Source organism: Pinus tabuliformis, chromosome 6 (assembly GCF_031772625.1).
Source record: "Pinus tabuliformis cultivar Carrire ecotype Pingquan chromosome 6, CPIR1, whole genome shotgun sequence".
Classification (NCBI taxonomy): domain Eukaryota; kingdom Viridiplantae; phylum Streptophyta; class Pinopsida; order Pinales; family Pinaceae; genus Pinus; species Pinus tabuliformis.
This window is the reverse complement of record NC_142292.1, coordinates 1,749,597,953-1,749,611,750: the sequence shown is the minus strand read 5'-3', so window position 1 is coordinate 1,749,611,750 and position 13,798 is coordinate 1,749,597,953. Positions and strand designations below refer to the sequence as shown.

Below are 13,798 nucleotides of genomic sequence, written 5' to 3'. Positions count from 1 at the left end.
GAATGTTTGGCTTACTCACCCTGAATTCATCATTAATATTGGTAAATGTTGGACGGAAGACTTGCCCATTCAAGGCACAAAAATGTTCCTTTTGCAACAGAGACTCAAACATATCAAGCTCAGACTTAAAAAATGAAACAAAAAAGAGTTTGGCAATATTTTTAAAGCCAAAAGAGAAGTGGAACAAAAATTACAGAAAATTAACCAAATTCTCATCATGGAAGGCTTCACTAAGGATAGGAAAATGCAAGCTGACTCTCTCCAATAGGAATGGGACAATAGATGTCAGCAGGAAGAAATCTTCTGGAGATAGAAATCAAGAGTGCAATGGATTAAAGATGGAGAAAGAAATACAAGGTTTTTTCAGAAATCTACCATGGAACATAGAGCTCATAATCAGATTACAAAACTCATAGACCCTCAAGGGAAAGAGTTGAGCATGCACAAAGATATGGAATCCATTCTTGTAAAACATTTTCAAAACATTGCAGAGGAGCCCATCTTAGACAGATCTCTATTTATTAAAAGCTTTACTCAACACATTCCAAAACGGGTTACCGGGGAAGATAATTATAATCAAAGAGATGCATAATGGGAAAGCTCCAGGCCCGGATGGTTTCAATGTAGACTTCTTCAAGGCAGGCTGGGAAATAGTCAAACATGACATCCTTGAGGTGGTGGAGGATTCGAGAAATTCAAAAACAATGCTAAAAGTGCTAAATGCCTCCTTCATAGCCCTAATTCCCAAGCAGGAAAAATCTATGACACCAGATGGATTTCGACCCATAGCTTTATGCAATGTAGTATACAAAATAATCTCTAAAGTAATTGCAAACAGACTCAAGCCCCTTCTTCCAACTCTCATGTCTGAGGAGCAAACTGGATATGTGGAAGGAAGGCAAATTCTCAATAACATCATTCAAGCTCACGAAGTGGTGCACTCTCTCAAGAATAATAAGCAAGCAGGTATGATCATACAACTTGACCTAGTGAAAGCTTATGATAAGCTAAGCTGGTCATACATCAGGGAAGTACTAAAAGCATATGGCTTCGACCATAATTGGATAAGATGGGTTATGGCTCTGGTTACCTCTACTAGCTTTTCAATCCTTCTCAATGGCTCTCCATCCAGATCCTTTTGGCCTTCGAGAGGTCTCAGACAAGGAGATCCGCTCTCCCCCTTTCTCTTTATCCTTATGATGGAAGGATTAGGCAAAGCGATCAATTCAACCAAGGTGGAAGGAAGAATCCCAACTCTCAAGCTAACCCAGGATGGAGACTCATTGACTCATCAACAATTTGTAGATGACACCATGCTGCAGGGCACACTCACGGTCAAAGAAGCAAAATATTTCAAACAAATTCTACATGATTTTGTTATGGCTGCTGGCACAGAGGTAAGCCTCACAAAATCAAAAGTTTCTTTTTCAGCACTAATATTGCTATTCAAAGAAATATCTCCAGAATTCTAGGCTTTCAGAGAGACCATCTTCCCTCCAAATATTTGGCAATACCTCTCACTGACAAACCTCTGAGCAAGGAAGTTTGGGAACTAGTGACTAATAAATTGAAGGACAAAGTCAGTAAATGGACAAGTAGATCTTTGAATTTATCAAGCAGGCTAGTTCTCACTAAGGCAGTCCTGCAAACCATTCCAATCTACATGTTTTTGGCTCTTCCTGTCCCAGAAGGAGTTTTACAACAAATCAGGAATATTCAAAGAGATTTTATTTGGGGAAAAGGGGAAGAAAAAAATAAATGGGCTTTGGTAGCCTGGGACAAGCTTTGCAAACCGAAAACTCATGGGGGTTTGGGTCTCCATGAAATGGAAACTCTCAACAAAATTTTGGGGGAAAAACTTTGGTGGAGATGGCTAAACGAAACGAGAAGCCCATGGGCCAAACTTTGGAAACAGAAATATGCAAAGGACTGGCAGGAAAGGGACCATATATGAATGACAGGACACATCAGGGGCTCCCATATTTGGAACAATGCTTGGCAGAACAGAGCCTTAGTTCAGAAACATAGTTTCTAGGAGATCGGAAATGGGAACTTAGCCTGCTTTTGGGAGGATAACAAGTAGCAGGAACCTAACCTATGCAGAGAAGGGCTGAACATTCTCAAAGAAGATACTGTTAGAAAAGGGCTACAAAAGGTCAATGACTATTGGGATTAGACAAGGAACAATGGTAAATGGAGAACATGGTAGGTACCATTTTACAGTGAAGAGACCCCTTTGAAGACGCAAGTTGAAGCTCTTGTAGCTATCCTAGAAAAGAGAAAAAATTTGATCTCATCTTCCACAGACCAACTAAGATGGGGAAGAAACAGTTAGGCAACTTAAATGTCAAAGAACCCAAAGGAATTGCCACTGGACATAACTTTCCAAACCCTGACAAAATATGGAAGGACCTATGGCAGAACTCTCATTGGATGAAAATCAAACTGTTTGTGTGGATGGTACAACACAAAAAGATTATGACTTGGGAAAATCTTAGAAAGTAAGGTTTTGCTGGACCATCTGGATGCTAGTTATGTGGTATTCATGAAGAAACGATGGATCACCTTCTCAACCTCTACACATTTACCTCAACTTTATGGAACTAGGTTGCCTCAATCTTCAGGCAAACTGACAGGGATGAAAACGACATCTTTAAAACTTTAAAGAATTGGAGGAAAAACCTATCTAAAAATGAGACAGTCAACTTAGCCTGGACTCTGATTCTAGGCTTTTTGATCTGGAATGTCTGGAAAGAGCGCAACAACAGAATTTTCAATGATAAATCTGGCTCAACCCAAAGCATCATAGCTCAGCTCTTAAGATAGCTCAAAGAAACTGTAAATACCCTTCAGAAGCAACCTCTCGAGAATCCTCCTTCTCACCAGGAGGCTCACATTCTTTTGCTTTTGGGCCTCTAGAAGCTTGTCCCCCAGGGCACAAATAGCATTATAATTCACTCTTCAGTGGGGAAGGCTTACTGGCAACCACCCCCCGTAGCATTTTGAAATTCAATATAGATGGAGCCTCAAAAGGAAACCCGGGGGCTGCGGGTTATAGTGGAGTTATAAGAGATGACAAGGGAAATATAAAAGTCATCTTTCATTGTCATTTAGGGAATGCTACCAACAATATGGCGGAACTAATGGCCATAGAGCATTGCTTAGAGATACTGATGGATCTTAATATGCATAACACAATCATAGAGGCAAACTCTGAATTAACAATTAATTCTGTTAAAAAAATAGCAAATGGCTCAGCACCAGAAAAAGTCTCAAACCACTGGAGACTTTTGCAGGTCTATCATCATATTCAATCACTTCTAAGAATACTAAGAACCCTAAGTTTTGTTCATGTTCGTAGAAATGCGAATAGATTAGCGGATCGGCTGGCAAATGATGGGATGCTCTATAAAAAAATAATAGTAAATGTAGGTGGGAGTTAGCACCCGCAGGGAAACTGCATGAGGACTGCCACATTCTGGCAAGCGCAGACAGGGAACATTATCACAGTATGAAGGAGAAGCAGCAATTTGGAAATTAAGTTGATGGAGGATAAAGGTTCAACAAGCAACAGACCTCAGAGTCGACGCGTTTGGGTCTTCCAGATGGACGGAAGGAAGCGGAGAAAGAGCGGTATGCTTTTTCGAGGAAAATAGAGTTTTAGCAGTTTAGTGGTTTTCGGGCGTCCCTGATCCCCTAAGCAGTATTTCAAGTTTTGCCCCCAATGCCACTCATCAATCAACATGTGGCGGCGGGAGGAGAGAGAAAACCACCCACATCGGGTGGGTTTTCCTCGTGCTTCTTCTCCGCCCGATATTCTCCTCAATTGTCGGATCCTGCTTGTGAAGATCTACGGACACGGTTCATCGAGCTATTTGGCGGTGTTATCCTCCGAGCTCATCGCGATCTTGGTGGGGTCTTGCCCGCTTCTCATGGGTTTCGGGCAGTAAAATTGCCCTTGAGTGGACCCAAATGGACTATTAAGATGGTTTTGAAACCTTTTCGGGTCTGTTGTGTTTGTTAAAAGGTGTGCTAGTTGAGTTCCCGATTTTTCCCCTCAACCATATGATCTGTAGATTCAGATCCTACAGTCCTCAGTGGTTGCATAGTTTTGTGGGCCCTAGACCTGGTTTTTGAAGCTTGGAGGGGCCTGGTTGATCTTGTAGACCTCAGTACCGCGGTTTGTGATTTGTAACATATATTTGTAATATTTGAATTAATGTATGAGAAGAAAACACTCTTACTTCAACAAAAAAATAAATTATGATAAATTTTCTCACTTATAAAAAATAAAATTAAAAATTTCAAAACATCTTATATTTACATTGAAATTCCAAATCACTCATTGCCATGTTTTAATGTACCATATTCCTTGAAAGAACTATCCAACATCCTATATTGCTTCCGCTTCTTCTAGTTTAAAGTTTGTGTACATCACATTGCCTCGAACAACGTGAGATCAGCTGTCCAAGCCTCTATTTTTGACATTAGTCCAAAAAAAATTCTTGCGCATAGAGCTTTGATTAAACTAATTATATTTAATTTACAACTTTAACATATTGGGAAATCCGTGGCTTCCACTCAAACATCCATCGAAATGTCTGAAATTTAAATATGAAAATAATGTTGAATATATCAAAGATGTTCATGTACGGTCTGCTGAATTATTTAACGCCCTAAATAGAGGAATGGGGACTTCTGTGTCTCCGCTCTTTTTTAATAATATATACCAGTCACGACAAACTGCGCCGGTACTGGCGCGCCGGTACTGGCGCCCTATATTTCCACGTTCTCACTATCCTAGAAAGGAAAGAAAGTTGACTAAATGGCTCTTATTGACTCGAGTCTCACTCATGTTTGCTTTTGCAGCGCCAACATTATGGCTCGACATGACCCGTAGACTCAAAACTTGAGAAAATTACAAGAGCCAGGTCAATTCGCTGAAGGGGTGGATAATGCAGTTACCCAGCGAATTATTAGGAATACCAAAACAATGACACCTTGATTGCTATTAGTACGTCTACACTTCGAATTCTCAGGCAGTCGCTGAAAATTAAAGTTGAGTTGAGATGGAAGGTCACAAGAATAAGGTGTTTTGAGGGAGTTTTGACAGCTATGGCCATGGCGTTATTTCTTCGTTTATTCATCTTGTCATGCTATGTTATTTTTAACAGATTGTTTATTTGTAATTCGATGCAGATCACGGTACTGGCGGCCGAGATAAATCGCATAAACGAGGAGAATCAGAAACTCAAGTCTATGTTCAAGCGCATGAGTTGTAGATATAATCACCTGCAGAAGCATATCACTTCTATGTTACAACATCAGAAGGAAGTGGATGGTTGCCAGGTATATCATACTGTTAGTTTGATTTTGGGATTATTAGGGTTCTTGAATCTAAAAAATTCTTAATATTGTTTGCCTTCTAATTTGGTAGATATTCGATCGAGATCATCCGAGAGAAGACATGTTGTGTCCAAGTTCTATTAATGTTGACTCTGGCAGTTCAATTTCTCCCCAGTCTGCTCAGTTTTTGGATGGTCGTGAACAAGACGGAAGAAAGGAGGAGAAGAATGTCAACTTAATAATGGACGAACAGCAGCTCCCTTCAAAAAAAAGGAAGACTGGGATGATCAATTTATCCGTTGGGCAGATGGAGGAGTTGCCGAACAAGAAGACTCAGGCGCTGAGCAGGGTCTCTGGCCAACACATGCGGACCGAGACCAAAAGAATCGTGACCGTGCACACAAGATCGGAGGACGCCATGGTAATAATAGAATTCTAGCTTTTCTGTTATGTAAAATATATGTGAACGAGCCGAAACCCAGTTAAAGCTGGAACGGCAGGGAGGTTTTGATAGACACGATGAAGGGTATCGTTCGATGGTAGATTTTTGGAATATTTTGAGATATTTGATCTTGATTAAGGTAATAGAATATTTAATCCGCAATCAACTTAAACTAAGTGCAAAGAACTTGAAACTTGGAAGCCAAACCTGGATTAGATGGATTAAACCTTTATCGCTGGATTAGATGTGTTAAACTATTGTATATATTCGATGCACTGCTATATACACACCAAAGAAACGAACTGTCTCCAATCCAGTAGAAGTCAATGGTTTGCAACCCAATAGAAGTCAATAGTAGAGAAGTTTCGGAGGGATTGGTGCTGTAATTTATTTTTAAAGTAAAATATTTATTTTGTTGGGTTAATTTAAGGGTATTGAATTTTTAATTTCATTATTTATATAATACATTTTCATAACAATGAAATTCCTTATTAAACTACTTTATGTAATCAACTGATGAGATCAGTCTAATCAGATAAGCGATGGTTGCATATGGCGAAAATATGGGCAAAAGATGACGAAAAACAACCAACAACCAAGATCTTATTACAAATGCTCTCTGGCCCCCGGTTGCCCAGTTAAGAAACAGGTCCGATCTCGTCCTTTCCTAAAAAAATCCTGTAATTGATGCTCTCATTGACTATGAAATGGATACAAACTCACCGACTAATATAAACCTGATGGCCGACTTTGAGCAGGTTCAGAGATGCGCCCAAGATCCCACAATTGTGATAACAACCTACGAAGGCGAACACACTCATTTTCTGAGACCTCTGGGTATGCCTAGTGACATGCACTTCTCCTCCAACCAGCTCATGAGTGAGGGATTGAATAAAAAAAAATTCGTTCCCGAAAATGAATTTAGACCTTGCATTTTCAGAAAATCGACCTCAAGTTCGTTTCCCACAATCACTCTCGACCTCACAGACAAGCCGCTCAATCGGCCAGGATTACAGTCGCAGCCTACACAATTGGCGGCCCGCCACTTACAACACTTCACTTCTTGCTCTAATGATATGGGTCAGGTATTGGATTATCATAATCAACTGGATAATTATTCATCAATCATACAGGATTCTGTGGCTTCATTAAAGGCTGATCCCAACTTTACTGCATCCCTGGCTGTAGCCATAGCAGGCTCTCTGGTCAACCTGGGTACTCCAGTCCATGTGATGCCCAAAACCCCATCTGCAACGCAATTTCCTGTTGGTTCAACTCAGGAACCATTTGTGTACACTCGGTATTTGTGAAATCGTTCATACGGTCGTATTCTCACTACTAAAAACTCTTTTCCTTTATCGTAAATTAGCACAAGTACTTAGTAACCCCTGTTTACACTCCAGGCAGGGCATCCAGGGAAAGTAGAAATCAGTAATGACATCGAACCTTGAGCGTTGATTCTAGTTGACAATTTCAGCCTATGGTCATAGTATTGCCTATTATGCTATTATGATTGCCTATTATGCTATTATGATTACTTATATGGTTCCTTATATTTTGGCAAAATTACAAAGGAAAAACGTACTTGTGTGTATGTGAGACGTTTTGGAGTTTTTAAGTTGATTTTTAGTTATAATTAGGTTAAAAATTTTTATGGTAAAATCTTGATTTGTGTTATTTAAACTAAATATTTGACCACATATATAAATTCAATATCCTGAAAAACATGTAGAGCATTTCAATGGTAAAAAGTTCACTAGTCAATCTTACATGTGATTTTAACCAATCTAGATTTTAGACAAATTAAATCTGAAAATAAACTGAAAACCTTTTCAAAAAGTTTTATTTATGGAGAAATGAATTAAATATAAATTTCAATTAAAACCTAACTAGCATTTGCACCTAATGTTGCAAAGGAAACACCGTAAGGCATAGAGTGTGGAAGAATATTGAAATGTGAATGGGCATTTTTGAAAGCAAGGGTCGATGATAATGAGTTTCAATTGAGGAAGCCATGCCTAAAACCCTATTCGGGGGTTAAAGTGGCTATAAAATGGAATAAAAATAGTGATAAATAGCCATTGAAGTTGTTTAGACACCTTTGTATCTGGATAACGATTGCCTAGTTGAAGGTGAAGGTAAACAAATGAATCCAATTGAACAACAACTGGGTATCCATATCGATTTGGATAGGGTTATTTAAGAAATCATTATTTAAACGAAAAATTTAATTAATATCAAGATATATTTAAAACATGTATATATTCATTAAAATAAATTGATTTTGTTAAAAAAATATGTTAAAACCCATTGATAATGAATTGGTTGTAAAGACATAAACTATCAAAATGGTATTTGATCTTGAAACATCCTTTTTCAAGTTTCAGTTGGAAAATACAAGTAGTAAATTGTAACGGAAGAGGTTAGAGAAGAAATATAATATTATGAAGAACATTGTGGTTGTCATTCCATATTTGAAGTTGCATCGAAATTTGTTGGAGGCATCGAAGACCTTAAGAAAGGAATGAACCTGCAAAATGTATATTTTGTTAGGATTTGTAATATGTAAATTAAGTGTGGAAATTTATTTGTAATATTTTGCATGTGAGTTGTGTTAAAATGAAATTGGAATGAATGGAAATGAAGTTACCTTTGCCATGGGGATTTAAATATTGTTAGTCGAAGATGCATGGTGAATGATGGCATACTGAACACCATTGGAGATTTATGCGTAATTGGAGATTCATATTTCTTGATTGCCATTCTTCTTGTATTTTTCGCATTTTATCACGTTGATGAATGTGGTTTATGCATTGCAGGGAAGATTTTATTTGTAGTAATAATTGTATAGTTGGAAGGAGGTGATATAATGGTACTGTTGGATTCGGTACCGGAAGAAATTTGTTTTGTATATGTTGCAGTGTAAGTATTGATGCCTCAATTTCGTCCCAATAGTTATATAGTTGTGCTATTTCTGAGTCCATATGTCGTGTTGCAAAAGAAAGAAAATGTTAGAATCAAATGTATAGATAATATAAAGAAATTGTAATATTTTCAAACATGATTAATAATGATTAAATTTGATTGTTGTTGAAAGATATGAAAGGTATGTTATGAAATAGAATGAGCTTAATAAATAGAAGAAACCTTTTGGTGATGTTAAAGTTTTCTATTTATGTCCCAATGTTTAAACAACTACGAGATAGAGACATTCATCTCGAATTTTCAACTTCAAAAAAAGTCAAAATGGCACAAGTATTTTTTGTTTTAGGAATCTCAAACATTTTTACCTCACTCTCCTGCAGTGGGATCATATTAGAAAATCTGAAAACAAATATTTGAACATTTTAATACTCACAATAAATTCCATTGTAAACCTTGATGTTCTCCCTGTGTTTTAGACATTATCCCGTGTTAAAATGTCTATTGAGTATCTAATAGAGATGCGAGGAAAGAAATACCGAGAGAAGTTGCAAGTGGGTTAATGTAATGGTTGGAAATTCACAAATTCCCTGTGGAGCTCCCAAGTCACCATGACATCATGGTTCCTGAAGGAGCAAATAGTTACATTTGAGCATTTTTCTTTACTGACTCAGACTCAAAATCAGACATATTAGAGCATAATCATTTCAGTATTAAACCTTATAATAGCAATGAGAGGTTAAACTTAATATGGATAATGATAAAACAATTATTGCTTCTCCATTTTTTGTACAACTCAAAAATTTGCACATTCTTCTTCATTAGTAAGCTTATGTCAGTTGTCACATAAAATTGACTTACAGAGTGTTGTGTTGAGTTCTGTATGCTATTCTAGATTCTATTTGCATCTCTGTTCGAGATCAGTGTTATCCAGTAGGACCTTTTAGAACTAAAAGAAAAAACTAAGTGTGAATTTGAAATTGTTTCTTTTAGATTGCAAATAATTGGTGGTTGTTGTCATAGTTAAAATTTCCTAAGTTTGTAGTTCTACTTTTTCTTTTTACCTTGATCAATTTGGGAAAGCTATTAACACCATTTTTTGGCATTCCCTGCAAGCTTCCACCACCCATCATTTCATCGTTAGTATATAGTAAAAGAAAAGATGATTGTTTTTGCCTGTGTGGGAACACGGCTTCATTTCTCAGTGCTTTTATCAACTTAGAATTTTCCTTCATCTCTAGTTGAACATCCTTGCTATGCTATTTGGTCTCTCTGGTTCTCATAAAATAAAGCAGGGGTGCGGTGGTACTGGGAAAGGGGGGCAAATAGGAGAAATAGACAAATTGGGCAAGGTCTGCATCTAACATTGGCTGTCATTGACAGAGTCTAGCTTTCTGAAGAAAGTCCCAAGGCAGCAGAAATGGATGCAGAGCTTCTATATATATTCCCCAGTTCAAGAGTCACAATAATGAAAAGGGAGTGAGTGTACTTAGAACTATTGACACTAGTAGTTTAATTCTTGTTCCAAATATTTTTGTTCAAGATAACTCACTTTATGCTACAGCACAATAGATGTCATCTAAAACTGGTTACATTACACTACCTGTGCAGGTGTTTTTCTGGTTAGCATGGAACTCACTCAAGGAGGTTCACAACTCTACAAAATTGCAGGAAAGAATCTAGTTTGCAATGAAACGTGTTTGGCCTGTGACCTGGACGGTAATTACTTAAAAGAATTTCTTCCTATTAGGAAAAATGAGTTGGCAAAATTGTTAATTGGCATCGAATATTTTATCATATGTTTGTAGGGATTCTAGCAAGTTCTATGGGCTAGTTTTGCCAAGTACTAAAAAGTAATACGTTTTTTTTTCAATGTCAATTTGAAATGGACCAATAAATATTGGTGCCATGCTTTAGTGTTTTAGAGATCATTTTTTATTTATGTCCCAGTCTTTAAACAACTACGAGATAGAGAAATTCATCTTTCTTTGAAGAATTTTCAACTTCAAAAGAAGTCAAAATGGCACAAGTATTTTTTGTTTTAGGAATTCTCCAACATGTGTACCTCACTTTGCTGCAGTGGGATCATATTAGAATATCTGAAAACAAATATCTAAACATTTTAATACTCACAATAAATTCCATTGTAGACCTTGATGTTCTCCCTGTGTTTTAGACATTATCCCATGTTAAAATGTCTATTAAGTATCTAATAGAGATGTGAGGAAAGAATTGCCGAGAGAAGTTGCAAGTGGGTTAATGTAATGGTTGGAAATTCACAAATTTCCTGTGGAGCTCCTAAGTCACCATGACATCATGGTTGCTGAAGGAGCACATAGTTACATTTGAGCATTTTTCTTTACTGACTCAGACTCAAAATCAGACATATTAGAGCATAATCATTTCAATATTAAAACTTATAATAGCAAATAAAGGTTAAACTTAATATGGATAATGATAAAACAATTATTTCTTCTCCATTTTTGTACAACTCAAAAATCATTGTTATCCATTTTTTCCTATCTATGGAAGCAAGCATGTTCCTATTTGTTTGAAGCCCAATTTGTTCAGCTCTGGGAATCTGCTCATGAAAAGGTTGGTGCTCTTAAGAAATTTTATTCACTACGGCTGGACTTGTACATGATTCATAAGAAGTTGGACCAAACACTCTTAGGGTAGGAAGACTACTGAAGAGGAGCAATGATGTCTTAAAATGATATGCAGTACTCCTGGAGTGGACGAGTGGATACCTTGGGTTCCTATGTGGGCACTCTGGAGAATCTAAAGGAGAAGTGCTGCTCTCTTGCCGTTATGTATATTGATATGCTTGTCGATGCCTGGAATAATGAAGGTCTCATTCCCAAATATATAGATCTTGAGAAATCTCCTATCTCATTAAACAAGTATGCCTAAATGGGAGTGCTTTAATTCTAGTAGTGTTTGATTTCTCTCCTCCACATGATTACTTGTCCGTATTATTAACAAACAAAAACTTCCTTTCGCCACATAGAGAGCTGTTCCCTCCGCAAGTGGTTCAGATCTCCTCAACATAATAGCTGAAAAGAATTTTAAGAAATATCATACTTGAGATTGAGTGGTGATTATCTTAGGCTTGAGAGTAGAGTTTAGTTGTAGTAAAATGCCTTTTCTGCCATCTAAGCATGGTCTATTATTAGTTTCCCAAAGCCACGTAATTTTTCGTTTCACACCTTTATCAAAATATTCTATGAAATCAAGTGTATCAACTGACATGGCTTCAATTGAATGGAGCTGTGATTATCTATCTGGTCATTTCTGTGATGAATGTTATTCGTTCGGTTTTGGTTGACATTTGTAGAGTCATTGCCTCGGGTCTGTTACTTTTGAGTCATTTCTTCATCATGGAGAAAATTAGATCCCATTTTAATGTTCACCATCAGTTTTTGCTGGAGGATTTGAGCCAACATCCTGATTCTCTTCATCATGCCTTCCAAACTTTCAAGTTTGTTTTCCACAATCCCTGTTACAATGTCTCTCCCACTATCTTGAAAACACTTCTATTCCTTGTTGTTTTTGGATTGATTTGGAAAATGGAAGGTCAATCACTCCTATAAACCCCGCTTTAGCTCTCCTCTCTGCAGGCCCCAAGTATCTAGACTCTAAACTCTTCCAGTTTTCTCATTGGGTTGACATGCCACGCGGTAAAGGCAATGTAATGATTTTCAACAATTTCATCATACTTGTAGCATGTATTCTTGCCTTTGCAATCAGGATTGACCTTTATCATGTTGGGAGGTTAACTCACATGAAACCCCTCTCCCACCATTCGAAATCTAAGTAGGATTCAACCTTCTCTTGTTTTCTCAGATTTTGCCATGGAATTTGACTATATTTGAAACTCATTGACCCATCCTACTCAGCATCCAAATTTCAAACCATCTGCCTTCCATTCTCTCCACAACCTTGAGACAGAGCCTTGAATCAAAGACTTTAACTCGAGATCTTTCAAGATTTGGTCAACACCACTGTAACCAGACTACTTCCTGAATTTATCCTCTACACTCTGACTTATTTGTAATGCAGCCTAACACTACTTTTTCTTTTTACCTTGATCAATATGGGAAAGCTATTAACACCATTTTTTGGCATACCTTGAAAGTTTTCGCCACCCATCATTTCATTGTTAGTATATAGTAAAAGAAAATATGACTGTTTTTGCCTGTGTGGGAACACGACTTCATTTCTCAGTGCTTTTATCAACTTAGAATTTTCCTTCATCTCTAGTTGAACATCCTTGCTATGCTATTTGGTCTCTCTAGTTCTCATAAAATAAAGCAGGGGTGTGGTGGTACTGGGAAAGGGGGGAAAATAGGAGAAATAGACAAATTGGGAAAGGTCTGCATCTAACATTGGCTGTCATTGACAGAGTCTAGCTTTCTGAAGAAAGTCCCAAGAGCTTCTATATATATTCCCCAGTTCAAGAGTCACAATAATGAAAAGGGAGCGAGTGTACTTAGAACTATTGACACTAGTAGTTTAATTATTGTTCCAATTCTTTTTGTGCAAGATAAATCACTTTATGCTACAACACAATAGATGTCATGGAAAACTGGTTACCTTACACTACCTGTGTAGGTGTTTTTCTGATTGGCATGGAACTCACTCAAGGAGGTTCACAGCTCTACAAAATTGCAGGAAAGAATCTAGTTTGCAATGAAACATGTTTGGCCTGTGACCTGGACAGTAATTACTTAAAATAATTTCTTCTTTTTAGGAAAAATGAGTTGGCAAAATTGTTAATTGGCATCGAATATTTTATCATATGTTTGTAGGGATTCTAGCAAGTTCTATGGGTTAGTTTTGCCAAGTACTGAAAAGTAATACGTTTTTTTTCAATGTCAATTTGAAATGGACCAGTAAATATTGGTGCCATGCTTTAGTGTTTTAGAGATCATTTTCTATTTATGTCCCAATGTTTAAACAACTACGAGATAGAGAAATTCGTCTTTCTCTGAAGAATTTTCAACTTCAAAAGAAGTCAAAATGGCACAAGTATTTTTCATTTTAGGAATTCTCCAACATTTGTACCTCACTCTGCTATAGTGGGAT

At 37.2% G+C, this 13,798-nt stretch overlaps 1 protein-coding gene across 1 annotated transcript; it reads left to right on the top strand.

Moving 5' to 3' along the window:
- Positions 1 to 3,724: 3,724 nt before the first annotated feature.
- Positions 3,725 to 7,098, top strand: LOC149265912 (putative WRKY transcription factor 40). Its single transcript, XM_089406465.1, has 4 exons — positions 3,725 to 4,006; positions 5,200 to 5,349; positions 5,438 to 5,767; positions 6,547 to 7,098. Exons 1-4 carry the CDS (start codon positions 3,725 to 3,727, stop codon positions 7,096 to 7,098), a joined length of 1,314 nt encoding a protein of 437 aa, XP_089262591.1.
- Positions 7,099 to 13,798: the final 6,700 nt, after the last annotated feature.